General features: G+C 41.1%; 1 protein-coding gene across 1 annotated transcript; it reads left to right on the forward strand.

Annotated features, from left to right (window-relative positions):
* Nucleotides 1–21,464: 21,464 nt before the first annotated feature.
* On the forward strand, nucleotides 21,465–21,881 carry LOC110901170. Its single transcript, XM_022148015.1, has one exon. The coding sequence runs from the start codon at nucleotides 21,465–21,467 to the stop codon at nucleotides 21,879–21,881; it is 417 nt and encodes a 138-aa protein (XP_022003707.1).
* Nucleotides 21,882–22,198: the final 317 nt, after the last annotated feature.

Below are 22,198 nucleotides of genomic sequence, written 5' to 3' on the forward strand. Positions count from 1 at the left end.
GAACGTGCATGCTGTTGACCAAGAAGAGGATGATGAGGATTATCCTCCGATTTTTGAATATTGTTTTTCTGTTGACAATCATGAACTAATCCTTGCAATGCAGAATCTAGGAGAAAAAGCCAGATGGCCCAGAAAGAATGACAAATCATCCGGGACTAAAGATAAGTCAAAGTGGTGTGCATACCACGAGGATTTCGGGCATCTAACTGAAGAATGCATAGCATTAAGAAAAGAAATTGGATATCTGTTAAGCAAGGGGCATCTAAAAGAATTGTTGGGAAGAAAAAAGCAAAGGACTCAGGATCCTGAAAGGATCCCTGAAAAGGCTCCAGCCCCTCCGGCGAATGCACAAGTGATCAACTTTATTTCCGGAGGATCAGATATTTGTGGTACATCCTTCTCGGCAGCCAAAAGGCATGCAAAGGAAGCAAAAATGGATAATGGAGAAAGACCTATTCGAACATCAAGTGTCTCGGAAGGAAAGACGATAACGTTGAATGAGGATGATCGCATTGACATCCAGGATCCTCATCATGATAGTTTAGTTATTACTCTCTTTATTTCTAACCATTTTGTCCGCAGGATCCTTATCGACGGAGGAAGCTCAGTAAACATTATCCAGCTTGATGTTCTAAAGAAAATGGGTATCCCAGAATCAGACATCACACCAAGATCCTCCGTGCTTGTGGGATTCAGTGGAGAAACGAAGAAAACTCTGGGGGACATCAAACTCCCAATCTACGTGGAAGGATTACATAATTATCAAAAATTTTGTGTTATTGACTGTTTATCTTGTTGCAATGTTATCCTTGGCAGGCCCTGGATACATGATATGAAAGCAGTCCCATCCACCTACCATCAATGTGTGAAACTCCCTAGCCCATGGGGGATAATCAAGATCGACAGTGATCAGCAGGAGGCTAAGGATTGTTATACCACATCCATGAAGCCAACCTCGAAGCCAAGGGAACAATAGCAATTACAGATTCCTCCAAGGAATGTCTTGGAGGCAAGGGAACAAGATGTGGACGAAATCCTCTTGGATCCTAGTGATCCTGAATCAAAAATCTATATCGGATCAGGGATCCTTGGCAAGATGAAAGAAGACATAATATCCTTCCTCAAAAGAAGAAAATCTACCTTTGCATGGAAACATGAAGATATGACAGGTATATCTAAGGATATTATCACTCATAAACTTGGCATTGACAGGTCTATCAAACCAATCCATCAAAAAAGGAGGAAGTTTGCACCAGAAAGGAATGCCATTGTCCAAGAAGAAGTAGAGAGACTACTTCGAGCAGGTATGATCAGAGAGGTAAAATATCCAAAATGGTTAGCCAATGTGGTTGTTGTCCAAAAGAAAAACGGAAAGTGGAAGGTATGTGTCGATTTCACTGATCTAAATAAGGCATGTCCCAAGGATCCTTTCCCACTACCCCACATTGACTCCATGGTGGATGCAACGGCGGGGCATGAACTGTTGACCTTTATGGATGCATCATCTGGATTCCAACAAATTCAGATGGAACCATCTGACCAAGAGGATACAGCCTTTATGACCCCAACCGGTTTATATTGTTATATTGCCATGCCTTTTGGACTAAGAAATGCAGGTGCAACATATCAAAGGCTGGTGAATATGATGTTCAAAGATCAAATAGGACAAACTATGGAAGTATACATAGATGATATGGTAGTCAAGTCTAAGAAAGCTGAGGATCACCTAAGGGACTTGGAGGAAGCATTTGATATCCTTGATAATTATAACATGAAGCTTAATCCTTCAAAATGCCACTTTGGTGTTAAAGCAGGTAAATTTCTAGGATATATGGTAACTCAGAGGGGCATCGAAGCAAGCCCGGAGCAAATTAAAGCACTAGTGAATATCAAGTCCCCTGCCAATGCTAAGGATGTGCAAAGGCTAACAGGCAGGATAGCAGCTCTAAACAGGTTCATATCAAAATCCTCAGAAAGATGTAAAGAATTTTATGATATCCTAAGGAAAAACAAAAAATTTGAATGGACTGAAAAGCATGAGAATGCTTTACAAGCCCTTAAAGAATATATGTCCTCAGCACCAGCATTAATGAAACCCGGAAAAGGAGATGTGTTATCCTTGTATCTGGCGGTATCCTCAACCGCTGTAAGTGCAGTCCTTGTTAAGGATCACGAAGGTACACAACTTCCTATCTACTATGTAAGTAAGAGTTTACTTGATGCCGAATCCAGGTACTCACACCTTGAAAAACTTATTCTTGCATTAATTATGGCATCAACTAAGTTAAGACATTATTTTGAAACCCACACTATTGTTGTCAGAACTAATTTTCCAATCAAGAATGTCCTCAGGAAACCAGAGATGTCCGGAAGAATGGCTAAGTGGGCAGTAAAGCTTAGTGCCCATGATATAAGATATGAGCCTAGAACAGCCATTAAATCCCAAGCACTAGCTGACTTTGTGGCTGATTTCAGTAGTGATCTACAAAAGGAAGCAGAATTGGAAGTCCAGCAGCTGGATGAGACCAAGGATCCTTGGATACTACACACTGATGGATCCTCAAATGTCAAGGGCACAGGGCTCGGGATACTACTAAAATCGCCACAGGGGGACATAATACCCCACTCCATAGCCTGTGAGTTCCAAGCAACTAACAATGAGGCTGAATATGAAGCCTTAATTGCTGGCTTGCAAATTGCTAAGGATATGGGGGTCAGATACCTTAAAGTATACGTAGACTCATTACTAATCACTAATCACTTTAATGGATCCTATGCTGTTAAAGGAGAAAAACTAACCAAATATTTAGAGATAGTCAAAGAATTGGCACTCTCTTTTGTTTCCTTCAGTTTAACACAGGTACCAAGGGAGGAAAATACAGAAGCTGATGCATTGGCCAACCTAGGATCATCCTTGAAGATTCCAGAAGATATAAGTATCCCCATCATCCATATCCTGGCTCCTGCTATTGAAAATCAGGTGGCCATGGAAATAGAAGAGGATACTGCAGTGATCCCTAGTGAAGAAGCTCAATCTTATTCAGGATCATGGATCTCACCAATTATGAAATACTTGCAACACGGGGAGATTCCTATGGGAGAAAATCCTAAAGCTTTCAGGATTAAGGTATCTCAATTCACAATCTTAAATAATATGCTATATAAACGATCTCTTGCAGTGCCATATTTAAGATGTATCGAGGATCCTGAAATTCAAGAAGTATTGAGAGACTTCCATGAAGGAGATTGTGGAAACCACACTGGGGGCAGGGCATTGTTCTCAAGGATCCTTAGAACAGGATACTACTGGCCAACTATGAAAAGGGATGCTGTAGAATATGCTAAGAAATGTGATCCTTGTCAAAGACACAGCAATATCCTTCATCAGCCAGCTGAATTTTTGCATCCAATACCATCCTCTTGGCCATTCATGAGATGGGGGATGGATATAGTTGGCAAGCTCCCTAAAGCACCTGGTGGAAAAGTATTTATGCTTGCCATGACCGACTACTTCTCCAAGTGGATAGAAGCTGAAGCTTTTGCTCAAGTCAGAGAAAAGGAAGTTATATCCTTTATTAAGAGAAACATTATAACCAGATTTGGCATTCCCTCTGAAATTATATGTGATAATGGTTCCCAATTCATTGGGAGCAGAACCACTAACTTTTGTGACAGTTGGGGAATTAAGATGATAACGTCAACACCAGTCCATCCACAAGCCAATGGTCAAGCAGAATCATCCAACAAGATCATCATCAACAACCTGAAGAAGAAATTAGGATCCAAGAAGGGGAAATGGGCAGAGGAATTGCCTTATGTGCTGTGGGCTGATAGGACAACTCCCAAGAATGCCACTGGTCAAACACCCTTCTCTTTAGTATTTGGGGCAGAAGCAGTGATCCCAACAGAAACGGTGATTCCAACTGCTAGAAGAAGTACTCGTGATCCTGAAGAAAATGCTGCAAACCTAGCTCAAGACTTGGATACTATTGAGGAAATCAGGGATCTGGCTAGGATAAGGATGGCAAGCTACCAACAAAGAATGGCTGGTGCCTACAACAAAAATGTCAGGATAAGGAAGTTCCAAGTCGGGGATATGGTGTTGAGAAAAGCATTCCAAAACACCATCAATCCTGCTGACGGAAAATTGGCACCAAAATGGGAAGGCCCTTACTTGATTGAAGCCGAAGCAGGAAGGGGGCATACAGATTGCTAACCATGGAAGGAAATTTGTTACCAAGAGCCTGGAATGCTATTCACTTAAAGAAGTATTTCATGTGAACAGGATCCTCCAAGCATATGATCCTTACATTGGAAGCATCCTCGAAGGATCCCGGCGATATCAGTGATCCTTACTCTGGTAAAGTCCTTATCTCAAAATTTTTCCGTTTCCTTATTTTTACCTAAGGATAAGGATCATGCATCCTTCATCCTCTTCTCACGAGAATTTGAGTTATGATAGCCCAGGTATCCTCAGCATATCGTTAAAGATCTTCAAAAGCACCTCAGATCCTTGGGTCCAACCCCAGTTATCCTTGGGCTTGTCCCTAGTTTTCGCCAGTAGCGCACGATGATCCTGGTATAGTTCACGTCTTTGGGACCAGTACCCACTTTCGGGGCTGACAACCTCATCGTACCGGCTATACCCGGGATCCTACGTATAATGGTAGACGTACCATACATCCGTTCCTAAGGTTTCTAACGTTTTCACGTTAGCTAAGGTTTTGACATTTTCATGTCACCAAGTTTGGATAGTCGCCAGTAAGGGCCATACTCCAGTTTACATACGATCCTTGGGCTTGTCCCCAGTTATCCTTTGGGCTTGTCCCCAGTTATCCTTTGGGCTTGTCCCCAGTTATCCTTTGGGCATGTCCCCAGCTACTAATTTATCTTTTACATTGGCTTAGTCCCAAGTTATGTTCCATTTTTCAGGTTTTCGAAGTTAAACAAATAAGGATCCTTAATCCTTATTATCTATTAAAATCTCATCTACGGTTATCTTGATTAAAGGTTAGGATCCTAACTTGGATCCTCAGGTATGATCCTTGACTATGTTGATTATACTCATTATTGTGAACAACCCTTGCACTTTGGCAACTAAACCTATGATCCTTAAAATAAACTGCTTTGAAAATTTTCAATGATAGGATATTTGATCTAGGATCATATCCTAAATTTATTAAACATGATTTGCTCAACTTCTGTTATTCTAACAAATATATTTCTAAAATAATTGGACAACAAGAGGATAAATAAAGGATAACGAAACAAGGTAAGCCAGAAAGATTAAAGTTATTTTATTAACAAAGGATCTTAAACCCTTTCAAAAAAGTTGTCAAAATTGCCAACCCACGTTTCTACCAGCAAAACGTGGCCCGTCCACATGGGTTGGCAAAGGGTGTCCATTGTCTATGCGGTCATAGCAGGTGCAGGTAATTAAAAGCGGCAGGATCACAAAGGCTTCATCCCCCAAACAGAGGATCCCTCCACCATTCACGATCCTACCTATTGTCCAAAGGATCCAGGATCCTTAACCCTAAAAACTATTGTTTAAGTTACAGACCATAAATTGTTTCAAACATCACAACCACAAAAACCACTACCAAATTTTAAAAATTGGGCTCCGGCCTAGTCTCGAAATATCCATCATCGCCCAATCCTGCAGCTCAAACCATTGCTGCTCCATCTCCACCCTGATCCTTGCCAGCCTCACCACCTTCCAGCATTGGGATCTCCTCAGCTTCGTCCTCATCCTCCAGCTCTGCCAATCTTGCCTTCCAACCCTCCACGTCCCATGAGCTTTTATCAAAGGCAGGATCCTGAGCCTCCGCAGCCATCTGCAGTTGTATCTTATACATAGCGATTGCGGCAGAGACCTTGGCATCCTGGGTGATCTCCTGCTTCTCACCATCCATGTTGACCAGCATTTGAGCAGCTTCATCCTTTGTAGCCCGGAGTTCCTTCTCAAGATCAGCTATCTTGAGATCCTTCAACACGCCCATTTGTTGGAGGTCGGCGATTTGGCGATCCTGATCCTCGACGTGGCCAAGGTAGGTTTCTATTTCAGCAAGTTTCTGCAGAAAGGGAAAAAGGTAAGTTCAGGGCCAGGTGATCCTCAAAGAAGCAGGATATACAGGCAGGATATACAGGCAGGATATTCAAGCAGGATATTCAAGTAGGATAACCAACAGGGGCAATGATCCTTACTTCATTAACATAATTAAGAAACTGCTGGCGGAGCAGGGGAAATCCTTGAAGATCCTCAGAAGCCTTTCTCTTCTTTCCCTTACCCCTAATAGGAGCTTTAGGGGCTGAAGCAGAGGGACTAGCAGCAGGGGTCTTCTTCCTTGTAGACTTGACATTGGCAAGCTCGTCAATACCAAACTTGGAGGCAGACTTGACAGATTTCCCATCACCTACACAATCAAAATAAGATAAGTACTTTAACTAATTTAAAAATCCTACATAGAACTACTTTTTAATGAGGATACTTACTTGACATTGTGGCAGATGCGGAGGATACTTCCTGTGAATCTTGAATGGCAACTTGAAAACTTCTGGTCTCAGGATCAAGCTTTTTGAAGGCTAGAACTCTCTCTCTTGCAGTAGGAGTCAACTTGAGATGAGCAACGGATATAGCTGCACAAAAGACAAAGAAGACATTAGTGATCATCATCATAAGGAACAAGTCTGATGGTGATCCTTCAAGGATCCTCTACCCTACCATGAGTAGCCCACTCCTTGGGCAGATCCTCCCCATTAGGGATGGTATCCCTCCTAACAAAGAAGAATCGTCGCTTCCAGTTCGTATCATTTTTGGTAACCTTAAGAACAGGGTGATCCTCCCCAGCTTTTCGTTTCAACAAATATCGACAGGATCCAAACGTTGTGAGATCATACATCTCAGCCAGCTCCGCCATTCCCAAATCAATCCCTTCTTGCTCAATGATCCTTTCCAGGGTACACAAAACCCTCCAGATCATCGGCATGGCTTGAATATAAGACATGCCGGTCAGGGAAAAGAAAGATTGGGTGAAAGCTGGAAAGGGATACGAATATCCTATGGTGAACGGAGTTGCAGGAAAAGCTACCCATGTGTCAGAAACAAAATCGCTTAAAGCAGTGGGAGTGAAAGACTTGAAGATAGCATCCACCGGAAAACAGTGACGGATCCTATCGATGTGAGCATCGGTGAAGCAGCACCTCTCGGTGGGAGAGTCTTTAATGATCCCTTGACCTTTCAAAGGGCTATTCTTCTTATGATCCTTGTGAGGAGAATTCCGGAGCAACATATTCGCGGTGGAATGAAAAGAGAAAGAAAAACAGAGAAAGAGAAGGAAAGAAGAGAGGAAGAATACCTGATCGATCTTTTGGACGAGATTATAAAGGGAGTAGCTCTTGAATTTAAATGCAAATTGATCCTAACTCTATCTCCTATTTATAATGATGATCTGCAGGATTGTCACTTCAATGACGTAAAGGTTGCAACGGCTAGTCCGACTTTAACGGCTAGTTATCCGAGTCGCCCGTTGCAGATAAGATCAAAGCAAAATATAACTCGTCAATTTACAATATAACTCCTTATATTTTGGGGGCAATTGTTAGGGCTGGATTTTTATAATACATGATCCTTACATGTGATCCTAACCAGTGATCCTTGTTTCTTTGGCAGATAGTGATCCTCAACAGAGCTCCAGGATCAGGATCACGGACCATCATAGGATCCTCATGCTAACAGTTGCTTTCATTGAACTTAATGTCATTTTGCAGGAATGTCTAGCAGGATCCGCTCTTAGCATCACAATCAAGGGACGCGTCTTTACAACTTTGGCATATGCTTAATCAGAGATGAACGTTGTGAAGGATATGGAAACTTGGCATGATTTAAGGGCGACAATTTAGGCTAGATTTACTTTTATTTCTAAAGGGGTAATGAGCTGATTATTAGTTTGTTTACCTAAAATAGGCCACTCACACTTGTATATATAACACTCTTCCCCATTCGGAAGACACGCAACACAATTCTCACACGCTTAGACACTAGAAACTATAGTGATCCTTGTACTCAGCTCATTATCATCCGAAGTTGTAACCATTTTTCTTATATTGAAGTTTGGTGATCGGTAGTTGCCATCACCCGAGGTTTTTTATGCCGGAGATCATACATTGATCAAGGGCTTTTTCCTCGTATAAATCCTTGTGTCACTTGCATATTTCTTACTAAAGTGATCCTTTACTTTTTCAACAAACCAAGCATCATTCCCCGTTTACTTAGAGTTTGGTTGCATTATCCTTGTGTGATTTTTGACCAAAACATGATCCATTAAAGTGATTAGTGATTAACAATGAATCCACGTGTACCTCAAGATACCTGATCCCCATATGCTTAGCAATTTGTAAGCCAGCGATTAAGGCTTCATATTCAGCCTCATTATTAGTGGCTTGGAACTCACAAGCTATGGAATGGGGTATTATGTCCCCCTGTGGCGATTTTAGTAGTATGCCAAGCCCTGTGCCTTTGACATTTGAGGATCCATCAGTATGTAGTATCCAAGGATCCTTGGTCTCATCCAGCTACTGGACCTCCAATTCGGCTTCCTTTTGTAGATCACTACTGAAATCTGCCACAAAGTCTGCTAATGCTTGAGATTTGATGGCTGTTCTAGGCTCATATCTTATATCATGGGCACTAAGCTTTACTGCCCACTTAGCCATCCTTCCGGACATCTCTGGTTTCCTGAGGACATTCTTGATTGGAAAATTAGTTCTAACAACAATAGCATGGGTTTCAAAATAATGTCTTAGCTTAGTAGACGCCATAATTAATGCAAGAATAAGTTTTTCAAGGTGTGAGTACCTGGATTCAGCATCAAGTAAACTCTTACTTACATAATAGACAGGATATTGTGTACCTTCATGATCCTTAACAAGGACTGCACTTACAGCTGTTGAGGATACCGCCAGGTATAAGGATAACACATCTCCTTTTCCGGGTTTCATCAATGCTGGAGCTGAGGACATGTATTCTTTGAGGGCTTGTAAAGCATTCTCATGTTTTTCAGTCCACTCAAATTTCTTGTTCTTTCTTAGGATATCATAGAATTCTTTACATCTTTCTGAGGATTTGGATATGAACCTATTTAGAGCTGCTATCCTGCCTATTAGCCTTTGCACATCCTTAGCGTTGGCAGGGGATTTGATATTCACCAATGCTTTAATTTGTTCCGGGCTTGCTTCAATGCCCCTCTGAGTTACCATATATCCTAGAAATTTACCTGCTTTAACACCAAAGTGACATTTTGAAGGATTAAGCTTCATGTTATATTTATCAAGGATATCAAATGCTTCCTCCAAGTCCCTTAGGTGATCCTCAGCTTTCTTTGACTTTACTACCATATCATCTATGTACACTTCCATAGTCTGTCCAATTTGATCTTTGAACATCATATTCACCAGCCTTTGATATGTTGCACCTGCATTTCTTAATCCAAAAGGCATGGCAATATAACAATATAAACCGGTTGGGGTCATAAAAGCCGTATCCTCTTGGTCAGATGGCTCCATCTGAATTTGTTGGAATCCAGATGATGCATCCATAAAAGTTAACAGTTCATGCCCCGCCGTTGCATCCACCATGGAGTCAATGTGGGGTAATGGGAAAGGATCCTTGGGACATGCCTTATTCAGATCAGTGAAATCGACACATACCCTCCACTTTCCGTTTTTCTTTTGGACAACAACCACATTGGCTAACCATTTTGGATATTTTACCTCTCTGATCATACCTGCTCGAAGTAGTCTTTCTACTTCTTCCTGGATAATGGCATTCCTTTCTGGTGCAAACTTCCTCCTTTTTTGATGGATTGGTTTGATTGACCTGTCAATGCCAAGTTTATGAGTGATAATATCCTTAGATATACCTGGCATATCTTCGTGTTTCCATGCAAAGGTAGATTTTCTTCTTTTGAGGAAGGATATCATGTCTTCTTTCATCTTGCTAAGGATCCCTGATCCGATATAGATTTTTGATTCAGGATCATTAGGATCCAAAAGGATTTCGTCCACATCCTGTTCCCTTGCCTCCAAGACATTCCTTGGAGGATACTGTAATTGCTATTGCTCCCTTGGCTTCGAGGTTGGTTTCATGGATGAGGTATAACAATCCTTAGCCTCCTGCTGATCACTGTCGATCTTGACTATTCCCCATGGGCTAGGGAGTTTCACACATTGATGGTAGGTGGATGGGACTGCTTTCATATCATGTATCCAGGGCCTGCCAAGGATAACATTACAACAAGATAAACAGTCAATAACACAAAATTTTTGATAATTATGTAATCCTTCCACGTAGATTGGGAGTTTGATGTCCCCCAGGGTTTTCTTAGTTTCTCCACTGAATCCCACAAGCACAGAGGATCTTGGTGTGATGTCTGATTCTGGAATACCCATCTTCTTCAGAACATCAAGCTGGATAATGTTTACTGAGCTTCCTCCGTCGATAAGGATCTTGCGGACAAAATGGTTAGAGATAAAGAGAGTGATGACTAGACTATCATGATGAGGATCCTGGATGTTAATTCTATCATCCTCATCGAAGGTTATAATTTTTCCTTCCGAGACGCTTGATGTTCGAATAGGCCTTTCTCCGTTATCCATTTTAGCTTCCTTTGTATGCCTTTTAGCTGCCGAGAAGGATGTACCACAGATGTCTGATCCTCCAGAAATAAAGTTGATCACTTGTGCATTTGCCGGAGGGGCTGGAGCTTTTTCAGGGATCCTTTCAGGATCCTGAGTCCTTTGTTTTTTTCTTCCCAACAACTCTTTTAGATGCCCCTTGCTTAGCAGATATCCAATTTCCTTTCTTAATGCGATACATTCTTCAGTTAAATGCCCAAAATCCTCGTGGTATGCACACCACTTCGATTTGTCTTTAGTTCCAGTTGGTTTGTCATTCTTTCTGGGCCACATGGCTTTTTCTCCTAGATTCTGCATTGCAAGGATTAGTTCATGATTGTCAACGGAAAAACAATATTCAGAAATCGGAGGATAATCCTCATCATCCTCTTCTTGGTCAACAGCATGCACGTTCTGGTTGTCATTTCTATGGTAGGATTTGAATTTGTTGCTTTTGAAAGAGGATCCTTGCTTTTCTTGCTTTGAGGATCCTGCTTGTCTCTCCTGGATCCTCTTGTCATCCTCTAGCCGGATGAACCTGAGTGCCCGAGTTCTTACTTCATCTAGGTTCCTACATGGTGTCATAACAAGATCATCATAGAACAATGAATCCTTAAGCAATCCCATCTTGAAGGCCTCAACAGCTGTGGCCATATCCAAGTTAGGAATATCCAAGGATTCTTTACTAAACTTCGTTATGTAATCCCTTAATGATTCATTATGACCCTGAGTTACCCTATATAAATCACTAGTCAATCTTTCAAACTTTCTACTACAAGAGAATTGATTATTGAATAAATTATCTAAATTAGCAAATGAAGTAATAGAGTAAGGGGGAAGACTTAGCAGCCATTTAAGAGCTGATCCAGTAAGAGTGGATCCAAATCCTTTACATAGGCATGCTTCCTTTAACTTTTCTGGGATTGGATTGATCTCCATCCTCTCCCTGTATTGTGCTATGTGCTCCTCATGATCCGTTGTACCATCATACAGCTTCATAGTAGGGATATGGAACCTTTTGGGTACCTCTGCATCACAAATTGGTGGTGCAAAACGAGATACCTTATGGCTTCCATCTGCAATCTCCGGGATAGGCTTGACTACCCCTGGAACACTTGAGATCATATCCTTCAGCTTCTGCAGTTCTCTGGCCATAGCATGGTTGATACCTGTATCCTGCACGAATCCAGGGTTAGCGGTAAGATAATTATTTAAGGCGTTACCTCCCATTGGGTTCAAGTTAGGAACACCGGATGTGAATCCATATTGCTGGGATTCTGGGATGATGGAGGGACCAGTGGAAGCAATGGTCTGCATTGGAATGAAATCTCCTTGATGGACATCTAGACTTCCTGTTTGCAAATTCTTCAAGGATCCTGGCATCTGGAGGGATCCTTGAACCTGGGATGATCCTGGAACAAAGGAGGATCCTTGAACCTGGGATGACCCTGGAACAAAGGAGGATCCTTGAACCTGGGATGACCCTGGAACAAAGGAGGATCCTAAGCTCATGAAGGATCCCATATGTTGAGTATAGGATCCTGCCGGTTGGAAACATGATCCTGATGCCTGAGTCATTGTTGCTGGGCCGCAATGCACTCCTCTTGATCCACCCATATATTGAATGTCTGGGATCTCTGATGGCTGAGAAGTAATCATTGGAGTATCAAAATTTAAAGATTTGGGCATCAGTGGGGAATGATCCTCTGCCGTTTTCTTTTGCCTTTTGAGATCTCTGATTTCCTTGAGGATCCTGTCATTAGTTTCATCCTGCTGCTGCATACGTGTAACGCCCGGCTCTTTTGTACTTTCCATTTATAGAAAGCTTAGTTCGTATTTCTATTTTTGGAAACCTTGTATTCTTGTAATCGCTCCTTTCATTGTAATCATTATCAAACCGAGACTTGGATCATTAATGAAGCTTGAATTTTGTTACATTTATGTTATACACACTCTATGTATGCTCGTATGTTCGATTTGGTGAATCAATCGATGTTTAATCGTTATTCTTGGAAACTATGTGCGAAACTTGTAATTAATCTAAACTTATGCATTGAACGTGTTTTGAACGAGAACGATACTTGGATATGACATTTATACGCTTAAACATACTTTGGTTTTGATTATCATGCTTAACTACACCTTATACTATGCTTTTATATCAAAACAAGTCCCTAAACTCTCAACTTTGCACCTAAAGGAACCAAATATAAACTTCAGGGGCCTAAGTGTAATAAAACGAAAGTCAGACAACCCCTACCCGCCGTGTGACGCGAGGGTCCTAGACGTCACGCGACGCCCTTGTTTCGGCAGAAGGTGTGTTTCTTTGAGCTGCATGCACGAAATCCAACTCTCCAACCTCACCCAATCACCTTTAATCCACCTCTAATCACCTCCAATCACCTTCTAACTCATTCATTATAAATACCCACCTTCTCCAACCCATTTGACACTTTCACAACTCTCTAATCTTCACAAATTCACTCTCAATCTGCAGTAAATCTGAGTTTTGGACAGATTCTTGTAACTTCACTAAAGTGAGTGTAACTTGCTTATTTCTTAGCCAAATCACTTGGTTCTTCTTCCTATTGCTTTGTTATGTCCTTGGGTTTGAATCCTTGGTTTTTCCTTGGAAGAATCATGCTTGGATTTGCCCAAAAATGGACTAAAACTTTCTGTTTTGTTTACTATTAATCAACAACATGTTATTTCTTATCCAACTTGTGTCTAACACATCTCACACCAATGTCCTAATGCTTACAACCTCTCTTATGGTTGGTTAAGCTTAAAAACATGGTTGAGACACTTAAATCAGAGGTTAAAACCTCACAAACTTTCTGTTTTAATTAGGGTTTTACCCACAAGTAGTGTTCAAGTGTGAAATTTGATGTATGTGTGATGGTTGGTTTAGCCTAGGCTATCCTTCATAAGAATCCACTCATTACTTGATGTTTTTCTATAGATTAGTTGTTGTTATTACCTTAATACTTGTATGTTCATGACCCTCCTTGTTGTTTATAACAACAAGTGTAGTGGTGAACAATAGAGGTGCCTAAATGGAAGCTTGTTCTTCCTACCTCATGTATGTATTCTATGACACAAAGAGGTACCTAAATGGAGACATTAATCTCCTACCTCATGCTTGAATCATAAGACTTGTAAACTATATAATATCTAAGTTATTCTATATGTATACATCTAAGTAACTAAGACTTGATGATGACTTAATAGTTATTTGTTAAGTGGACGTTACATCATCTATGACCATGCCCTTGTTACGACTCTAATGGATCTTAGAATCCATGAAATCATACCAACTCTTTTGAGTTTAATAGTGTCAAGAACAAGAGTTATGTGTACAAGATGATTATTTTCACCTATGTTACTTTCTATATATTTTAAAAACTCCGAATCTATAATCTTCCGTTATACGCCAAACTCACACACCTACGTTTCCTTGTGTAGAAGGACAAGGTGCTCCGAACTAATTCATCTACAAACTTGCTCTCGGAACTTCAAGTCACCACTTGCAAACCGTGAGTATACTCGTACTTTTCCCCTTTTACTTTTACCACTTTTGGGGTGTAACATGTTTACCTATTGAAACTTACACATGAACTTTTGTCTAAACACATGAACATTCCTATAACATGCTTGTATATGTGATGGCTTGATACTTTAAATTTGGGTGATTCTTATGTGTTGAACTTATCATTAACTTCGTACGAGCCAAACCTTGACATATGTAGCGCTATAGGATTAACGACCCGCCTCTACTGAAACTTTGGTTATGTCATGAGCAAGTTGCGTTTTCTTGGTTTGATATGTTATACACATGCCATATTTAATGTTTATCTTGAATCGCATGCTTGCTATGAGGAATTGTTCACACTTTTATCTTATGCTATGTATGTACCAAACTTGTATACTCGCCTTTGCTTTTGCATTGAATTGTATTTTAAACATGTTACAGGTTGATGATGATGAAATGAAAGAGGTAGCACGATGCCTAGATACACACTTTAGACGTTAGGTTTAATATGTTGTATCGAATTTTGGTTATGTTGATTTGTTATTTTGATTAAACTTGTTGTTATTTGTATCTTGTATTAATGACTACATGAAGTTTGGAAATGAAATTTGGATTATTAAATTATTGTCACAAATAGCGTTATGATGACTCGAGCAATCTTCACACTTCGTCTCATCCCGATGTTTCCGCCATTGGTTGGGGTGTGACAATACGATCCCTCATCTACAAAATCAAAGTAAATATATCACTAGTACTGGGAATAGAAGAAGTTAGAGCAGAAGATGATGAAGGTTTAGAGAAAGCAGGAGTTGGTCTCTTCTCAGCATTTTTCTGAGATCCCGCTGGTGGTGGAGGCAAAGGTGGAGTGCTCTGAGACGAGTTGACTGCAGACATCGCTGTGGAGCTATTCTTCAACGATGAAGCCATGTAATACTTCGAAATGATCACCAACAGAAAATTTTCTTATGAATGAAGCACCAATTGCCCCACGGTGGGCGCCAAACTGTTTTGGTCAAAAATCAGACAAGGATAATGCAACCAAACTTTATGTAAATGGGGAATGATGCTTGGTATGATGAACAAAGTGAAGGATCACTTAAATGTAAAATGCACAAGTGACACAAGGATTTATACGAGGAAAAATCCCTTGATCAATGATCTCCGGCATAAAAAACCTCGGGTGATGGAAACTACCGATCACCAAACTTCAATATAACAAATAACGGTTACAACTTTGGATGGTAACGAGCTAGGTACAAGGATCACTATAGTATCGTGTGTCAAAGCGTGTGAGAAGTGTGTCGTGTGTTTTTTCCGAATGTTGAAGAGTGCTACTTATACAAGTGTGTGTGGTCGTATTTTAGGTAAATAACCTAACTATTAGCTCGTTACCCCTTTAGGAATAGAAGTAAATCTAGCCTAAATTATCGCCCTTAAATTGTGCTGAGTTTCCATATCTTCCACAACGTCCATCTTTGATTATGCATATGCCAAAGTTGATGTGACGAGTTCCTTGTTTATGTTGCTAAGAGCGGATCCTACTCGAAATTCCTGCAAGATAACATTAAATCCAAAGAGAACAACCGTTAGTATGAGGATCCCTAGGATGGTCCGTGATCCTGATCCTGGAACTCTTCTGAGGATCACTATCTGCCAAAGAAACAAGGATCACTGGTTAGGATCACATGTAAGGATCATAAGTCATAAAAATCCAGCCCTAACAACTGCGACGCATCTATTCAGGGACTTGGTTGCGTGTTGATGCAACGGGATAAAGTCATAGCTTATGCATCGCGCCAACTCAAAATTCACGAAAGGAATTACACTACACACGATCTAGAGCTGGGAGCTGCTGTTTTCGCACTTAAGATATGGAGACATTACCTGTACGGTACCAAGTGCACCATTTACACCGATCACAGGAGTCTCGAGCATATCTTCAAACAGAAGGAATTAAACACGCGACAACGTCGATGGGTCGAGCTCTTGAATGATTACGAATGCGCGATCAAGTAACATCCAGGCAAGGCCAATGTGGTGGCCGATGCCTTCAGTCGAAAGGATACTACGCCTAAGCCCGTGCGAGCATTACGACTTACCATCCAATCTAGTCTTCCTGCTCAGATACGGGATGCTCAGGATGAAGCATTGAAAGCAGAGAATGTCAGGGCGGAGTCCCTACGTGGATCAAGGAAACGGTTAGAACAAAAGGAAGACGGCGCTTACTACGTTACAGTGCGTATTTGGGTCCCACACTCTGGAAACTTACGCGAGCTTATGATGGATGAGGCACATAAGTCTCGTTATTCGGTACACCCTGGTTCGGATAAGATGTACCACGATCTCAGAACTACGTATTGGTGGCCTAGCATGAAAGCTCACATAGCAACTTACGTCAGCAAATGTTTGACTTGTGCGAGGGTCAAGTCTGAATACCAGAAACCATCGGGCCTACTCCAACAACCAGAGATACCACAATGGAAATAGGAGCAAATTTCCATGGATTTTGTTACTGGCCTGCCTACATCTCAACGTGGAAATGACACAATTTAGGTAATAGTGGATCGATTGACTAACTTTGCACACTTTTTGGCCATCAAAGAAACAGACAAGTTCTCTACATTAGCAGACGTTTACTTAAAGGAAGTGGTTTCGAGGCACGGGGTGCCAACCTCTATTATTTCCGATCGTGATGCACGTTTTACTTCTGAACTGTGGCAAGCAATGCACAAGTCCTTTGGCTCACGTTTAGACATGAGCACCGCTTATCATTCACAGACAGATGGGCAGTCTGAGCGCACCATTCAAACCCTTGAAGACATGCTTAGGGCATGTGTGATTGATTTTGGCAACGGCTAGGAAAAACATCTCCCGTTGGTGGAGTTTTCGTATAATAACAGTTACCACACCAGCATTCAAGCCGCTCCATTTGAGGCATTGTACGGGCGTAAATGTCGATCACCTCTTTGCTGGGCAGAAGTTGCTGACAGCCAGATCACGGGTCCAGAACTTGTAGTAGACACAACGGAAAGAATTGCACAGATACGACAACGAATGGCGGCAGCTCGTGACCGTCAGAAAAGCTACACTGATAAGCGCAGGAAACCACTCGAGTTCCAGGTTAGGGATCGAGTGCTACTCAAAGTCTCACCGTGGAAAGGTGTAGTTCGTTTTGGCAAACGAGGCAAACTCAATACGCGATATGTCGGGCCGTTCGAAATCATTGAGAAAATTGGCAAGGTGGCTTACAAACTAAACCTACCAGTAGAACTCGGTGGAGTTCACAACATCTTTCACGTGTCAAATCTGAAGAAATGTCTGTCAGATGAGACCCTCATAGTTCCTTTTAAGGAGCTCACTATAGACGACCAGTTGTGATTCGTCGAAGAACCGGTAGAGATCACAGACCGAGACGTTAAGGTTCTCAAGCACACCAGAATACCTCTTGTTCGAGTTCGTTGGAACTCCCGTCATGGCCCAGAGTTCACCTTGGAACGAGAAGACCAAATGAAACTCAAGTATCCCCAGTTGTTCGGAAACAGTGTAACCACTACTGAGGCTGAAGCTACTGCGGAATTTCTGGACGAAATTCCAAACCAACGGGGGGATGATGTGACACCCCAGGAAAACCAGGAAACAACGCAACGCAACTAGCTTCCTCAGTAACCACGTGCTAAATTTCGGGACGAAATTTCTTTCAAGTTGGGGATGATGTGACAACTCGAGTTTTCAAGGTCTTTCCTCTACACGTTAATTGCTTAGTTATTGTGTTTGCACGATCTGTTGCCTTGAAGTTTGCATGTTTGAGATATGTTATGATGTTGTTTAAATCTGGTGCTATTATTTATTATACAACTTATGTGCTTAATGTGTCAAGTTATATATAAACTTATGAACTGACTAGAGTTAGGAACTATTGCAATGAAAGGCCCAAGACTTTATAACTTGCGTATATGAGGGTGTAGGCTACGTGAGTCGGTATTAGGAAACCCTAGCTATCTCTCCCTCTCTGTTAACCGACGGCAATCATCACCATCATCCTTGGGAACTTGCAAGTCCTTCGTTCTAGTTCCTATACATCTCGGTTAGTTTATTGCTAATGTTTATCTGTTCATGAATGCATGACTAGTATGATGATTGTTGATAGATTGCTGTAGACTAGAGTTTAATGGTAGAAGATAGTGGTGAATGTTTGTGATCACAACGATTTGCTTATGTTAATTGATTCACTGGGATGATGTTAGTGTTGACATGTTGTGTTATCTGTGGAGTTTATGTTAGTGTAGAATCGGATCATACTATTTAGATCATAACCATATGATGATTCTTTGTAATAGAGAACCAACAGATCTAAATGATTATCAATCGTATATATGTGTAATGATTGTGTTGATTGTATGTCCGTTTAGCAAACTGTTATGCATAGAGTACAAGTTACATATGTGATGATCAATGGTTACCGCGTCGTACGTTAACTGGTTGTTCAAAGTTAGTGTGTAACGGCTGTTGTTGAGAATTAGGGTTTTCTGTGTTTGAAACTGTTACGCGACATAACAGTTGCTTGTAGACGAAACGCATGTCGACGAATCCTGAGAGTTTCGTCGATGGGGTTTACGACGAAACATGGGAGTTTCGTGAAAGGGATAAGCGACGAAAATCTGGGGGTTTCGCCATGGGGTACACGACGAAACCTCAGGGTTTCGTCAAATGGGAATCATGACGAGACAGGGAGTTTCGTCAAGTGGGTAAACTGCACAGTGAACTCAGTTAAGTCTGATAAGGGTAAACTAGGTTAGTTATGTGTTGCCATGAAACAAACATGTGATGTATGACTTGCATGGACTTGTACAACTGCTATGTGCTATGATTATGATTGGATCTATGCATGAACTTCGTGAATGTCGACTGATTGTGTGTACGTGCAAACTATAGTCCTTGACTGAATATTTGTAAGCGAGTTGATTAACCTACCGAGCAAACCAAGGTGAGTTCACACTTTCTACAAGGCATGGGATTCCCAAGGGTTGGGAATGGGTTAAAGAACTAAAACGAAACCTACATATCCTCCTTGGGTAGGATATGTACGGCAATCCTCCTTGGGTAGGATGCCACTATAATTCCTATGTATTCTCCTTGGGTAGAACTACGTACGTTCGTCCTCCTTGGGTAGGACAACAACCTTAACTTACTAGACAAAACTCTATCATGAAGTCCCTCACTTTATATCGACTTAATCGCCGAGGCTGATGGCGAGCGGGTCATTAGTTAATAGCGCTATTAGGTTTGACAAACCTCACACCGTGTCGTTCGAACGGGCGTGTACTAATGGATCATGACAAACTGTCAATGATGATAGACATTGACGTAGGGCACAACTATTGTTCGTCAGTCGTCGATATGGTAACGGTCTAGTGGTTCACATGGGAAGACCCCACTAATTATGGTTATGGATTGGGAAACAAAAGTACGGATTAACTCGTGGTTTACGAAACAACTTATGATTTCAAAACAAACTGGTAAAACTAAACAACCAACTGTGAACTCGCTCAACTTTGTTGTTGACACGTTGTTACATGTCTTGCAGGTCGTTAGGTACTCTTGGAGCTTGCACGAGGAGGCGTGGACGTTGTGGGACATGGATAGTCTTATGCCATGTTAAACATTTATTATACTTTTGAACTTATACTTTGGTTTTAAACATTATGCTTCCGCTGATTACTTAAACTATGTTTTGTTTGGACACCAATTATATTGTGTTTGAGTTTTACATTTATTTATACGCTATGTTCAATATGATTGGTGGCTTGATCCTGGTCAGTCACGCCTCCAAGCGGTGATACTCCGCATGTGGAATTTGGGGGTGTGACACGCACCCAGAAAATCGTTACTCGGTAGGTGTCTCAGATAATTTGCTATCATCATCGACGCCTCAAAAAGTATAAAAACCCAACAAACAAAAATCAAAAGAACGAGTGGATTCTTGAAAAAAAACGAAGTTTTGGCTCAGATTTTTTGATAATCAGAGGCTGCAAAGTGGGGTTGCGGGTTCAAAAACCTACCTCCACCATCCTTGCCGCGCCATCGTCCGTTTTTTTTTTTTTTTTTTGCATCATCACCGCCGATTCAAAAAGGCCCCAGATTCAACCGATTTAAAACATTCAAAAGGAACATGAACATCATTCAAACCCAGAAGGAACATGAACATCATTCAAACCCAGAAGGAACATGAACATCATTCAAAAGGGACATGAACATCATTCAAACAGATTTAAACATTCAAAAGGAACAAGAACATCATTCAACCGATTTAAACATTCAACAGAATCAAACCCAAGATTTAATCAGATAAAATAAACCATCAAGAAAGTCAAACCCACAAGATTCAAACCCAGATTCCACAGAATCAAACCTGCAGCAAGTTACCAAAAAACATGATTGAAGCAGATATAATCTACAATGGGTGACAAAAAGGTCCAGAAGTTCAGATCTACAAACAGTTATCACCGCCATCACCGATCTCTGCCCCATAACCCCCCACCGGTCTCCCCACAAACCACCACCGCTTTCCGCCTCTCCCGAACTCAACGAACACGAACAATGCCTTGTTCGTGTTCGTTCGGTTCGAGTACAACCCTAGTTCTAAGTGATTCGGGTTCGATTTTGCCCCCACCATTTAATTTCGACGACACATGGTGATGATGTGTGACTAGGCAAGTAAGCAGCGATCGCTATTCGATCCTTAAACTGAGTGGATTTTACATCATTGCACTGTCATGCCTTCGGTTGAGTGTTCATGGACTTCAACCCTAGATGAGGGCTAACCCATTTAAAGGATTCTTTAACCGTGATAAAAAATCAAAACACAAGTAAAAATAAATTAATAATTTGGTGCGTATTCTATATTATCAATATCCACCAATTAGATTTGAAGTGCGTGTACATGGCATTGTTCTGTCCCTTTTATTTACGATGGTAAAATAATTTATATTATTTTCCATTAAATCCATAAACTACTTCTTAGGCTAATTAATCTTAAAATTAAACGACAAGTACGGAATATAAATATTATTTTATTTAAACAATTAGATTCCTTGTAAATCAAGCATTAAATTATGTAAAACCTATTAAGTATAACATCTATCCGGAAAGGTTTAGGATAGTTTTCAACTCAATATATATATAAGTTGTGCATGCACATTAACCCTCGCACAAAAGACGAGTGATTATTCTCCAAATTTTTTCATACGATTAAACATCCATGACAACATCATCAAGTTCCAACAAGAAGATCAAATTCCACTATGGTTATGGTGGCACGATCACACCCGGTAAGAACGGTGGCAAACTACGATACGAAGGCGGCACGAATGGGATTATGAAGGTGGACCGTGGTATTACTTACACGGAGTTTGTCGTAAAGTTATGGGATGTGTGTGGACCGTCTATGCGTTTGAGGTGTAAGTTGCCGCATGATGATCTTGACTCATTAGTTCATGTCTGGTCGGACGAGGATCTTGCGTATGTCTTTGAAGAATACGATCAATGCAGTGAAGATTTGAAGATCAGAGCCATTCTTGATGACACACTAAGGTTTTCTTGGGCTAATGACGAGTTGTATTGCTTTCGGCCTAAGGATTTTATCATGCAAGTCCACACAATTGAGGCTAGTCGTTGATGGTTTAACCCCAAGTTAACATGTGATGTTGCATGCTAGAATTTAGTACCTTGGATCATGGTTATTTCTTGAACGTTTTATGTAATTTTCTTGAATGTTTGGATTGGAGAATGTTCGTGTTTGTGGCTATGTGTACTAGGTTTAATATATATTGTGACTTTGGGTCTCCAAGAGGAAAAAAATGGCGCCACCTAAACGCCTCCTAAACAACCACCGTTCACCTTCTTCAAATAGTGCCCCTTGTTGTCTAGCGCCCCTTTACGTTTCCCCGTATTCACCTTCTTCATCATCTCGCATGCATCTTCACCATCTCAGGT

Source organism: Helianthus annuus, chromosome 3 (genome assembly GCF_002127325.2).
Source record: "Helianthus annuus cultivar XRQ/B chromosome 3, HanXRQr2.0-SUNRISE, whole genome shotgun sequence".
Lineage (NCBI taxonomy): Eukaryota > Viridiplantae > Streptophyta > Magnoliopsida > Asterales > Asteraceae > Helianthus > Helianthus annuus.

Bases quoted from the DNA above. Each gene is read 5' to 3' on its own strand.
- LOC110901170 (XM_022148015.1), top strand. From the start codon at position 21,465: ATGACAACATCATCAAGTTCCAACAAGAAGATCAAATTCCACTATGGT.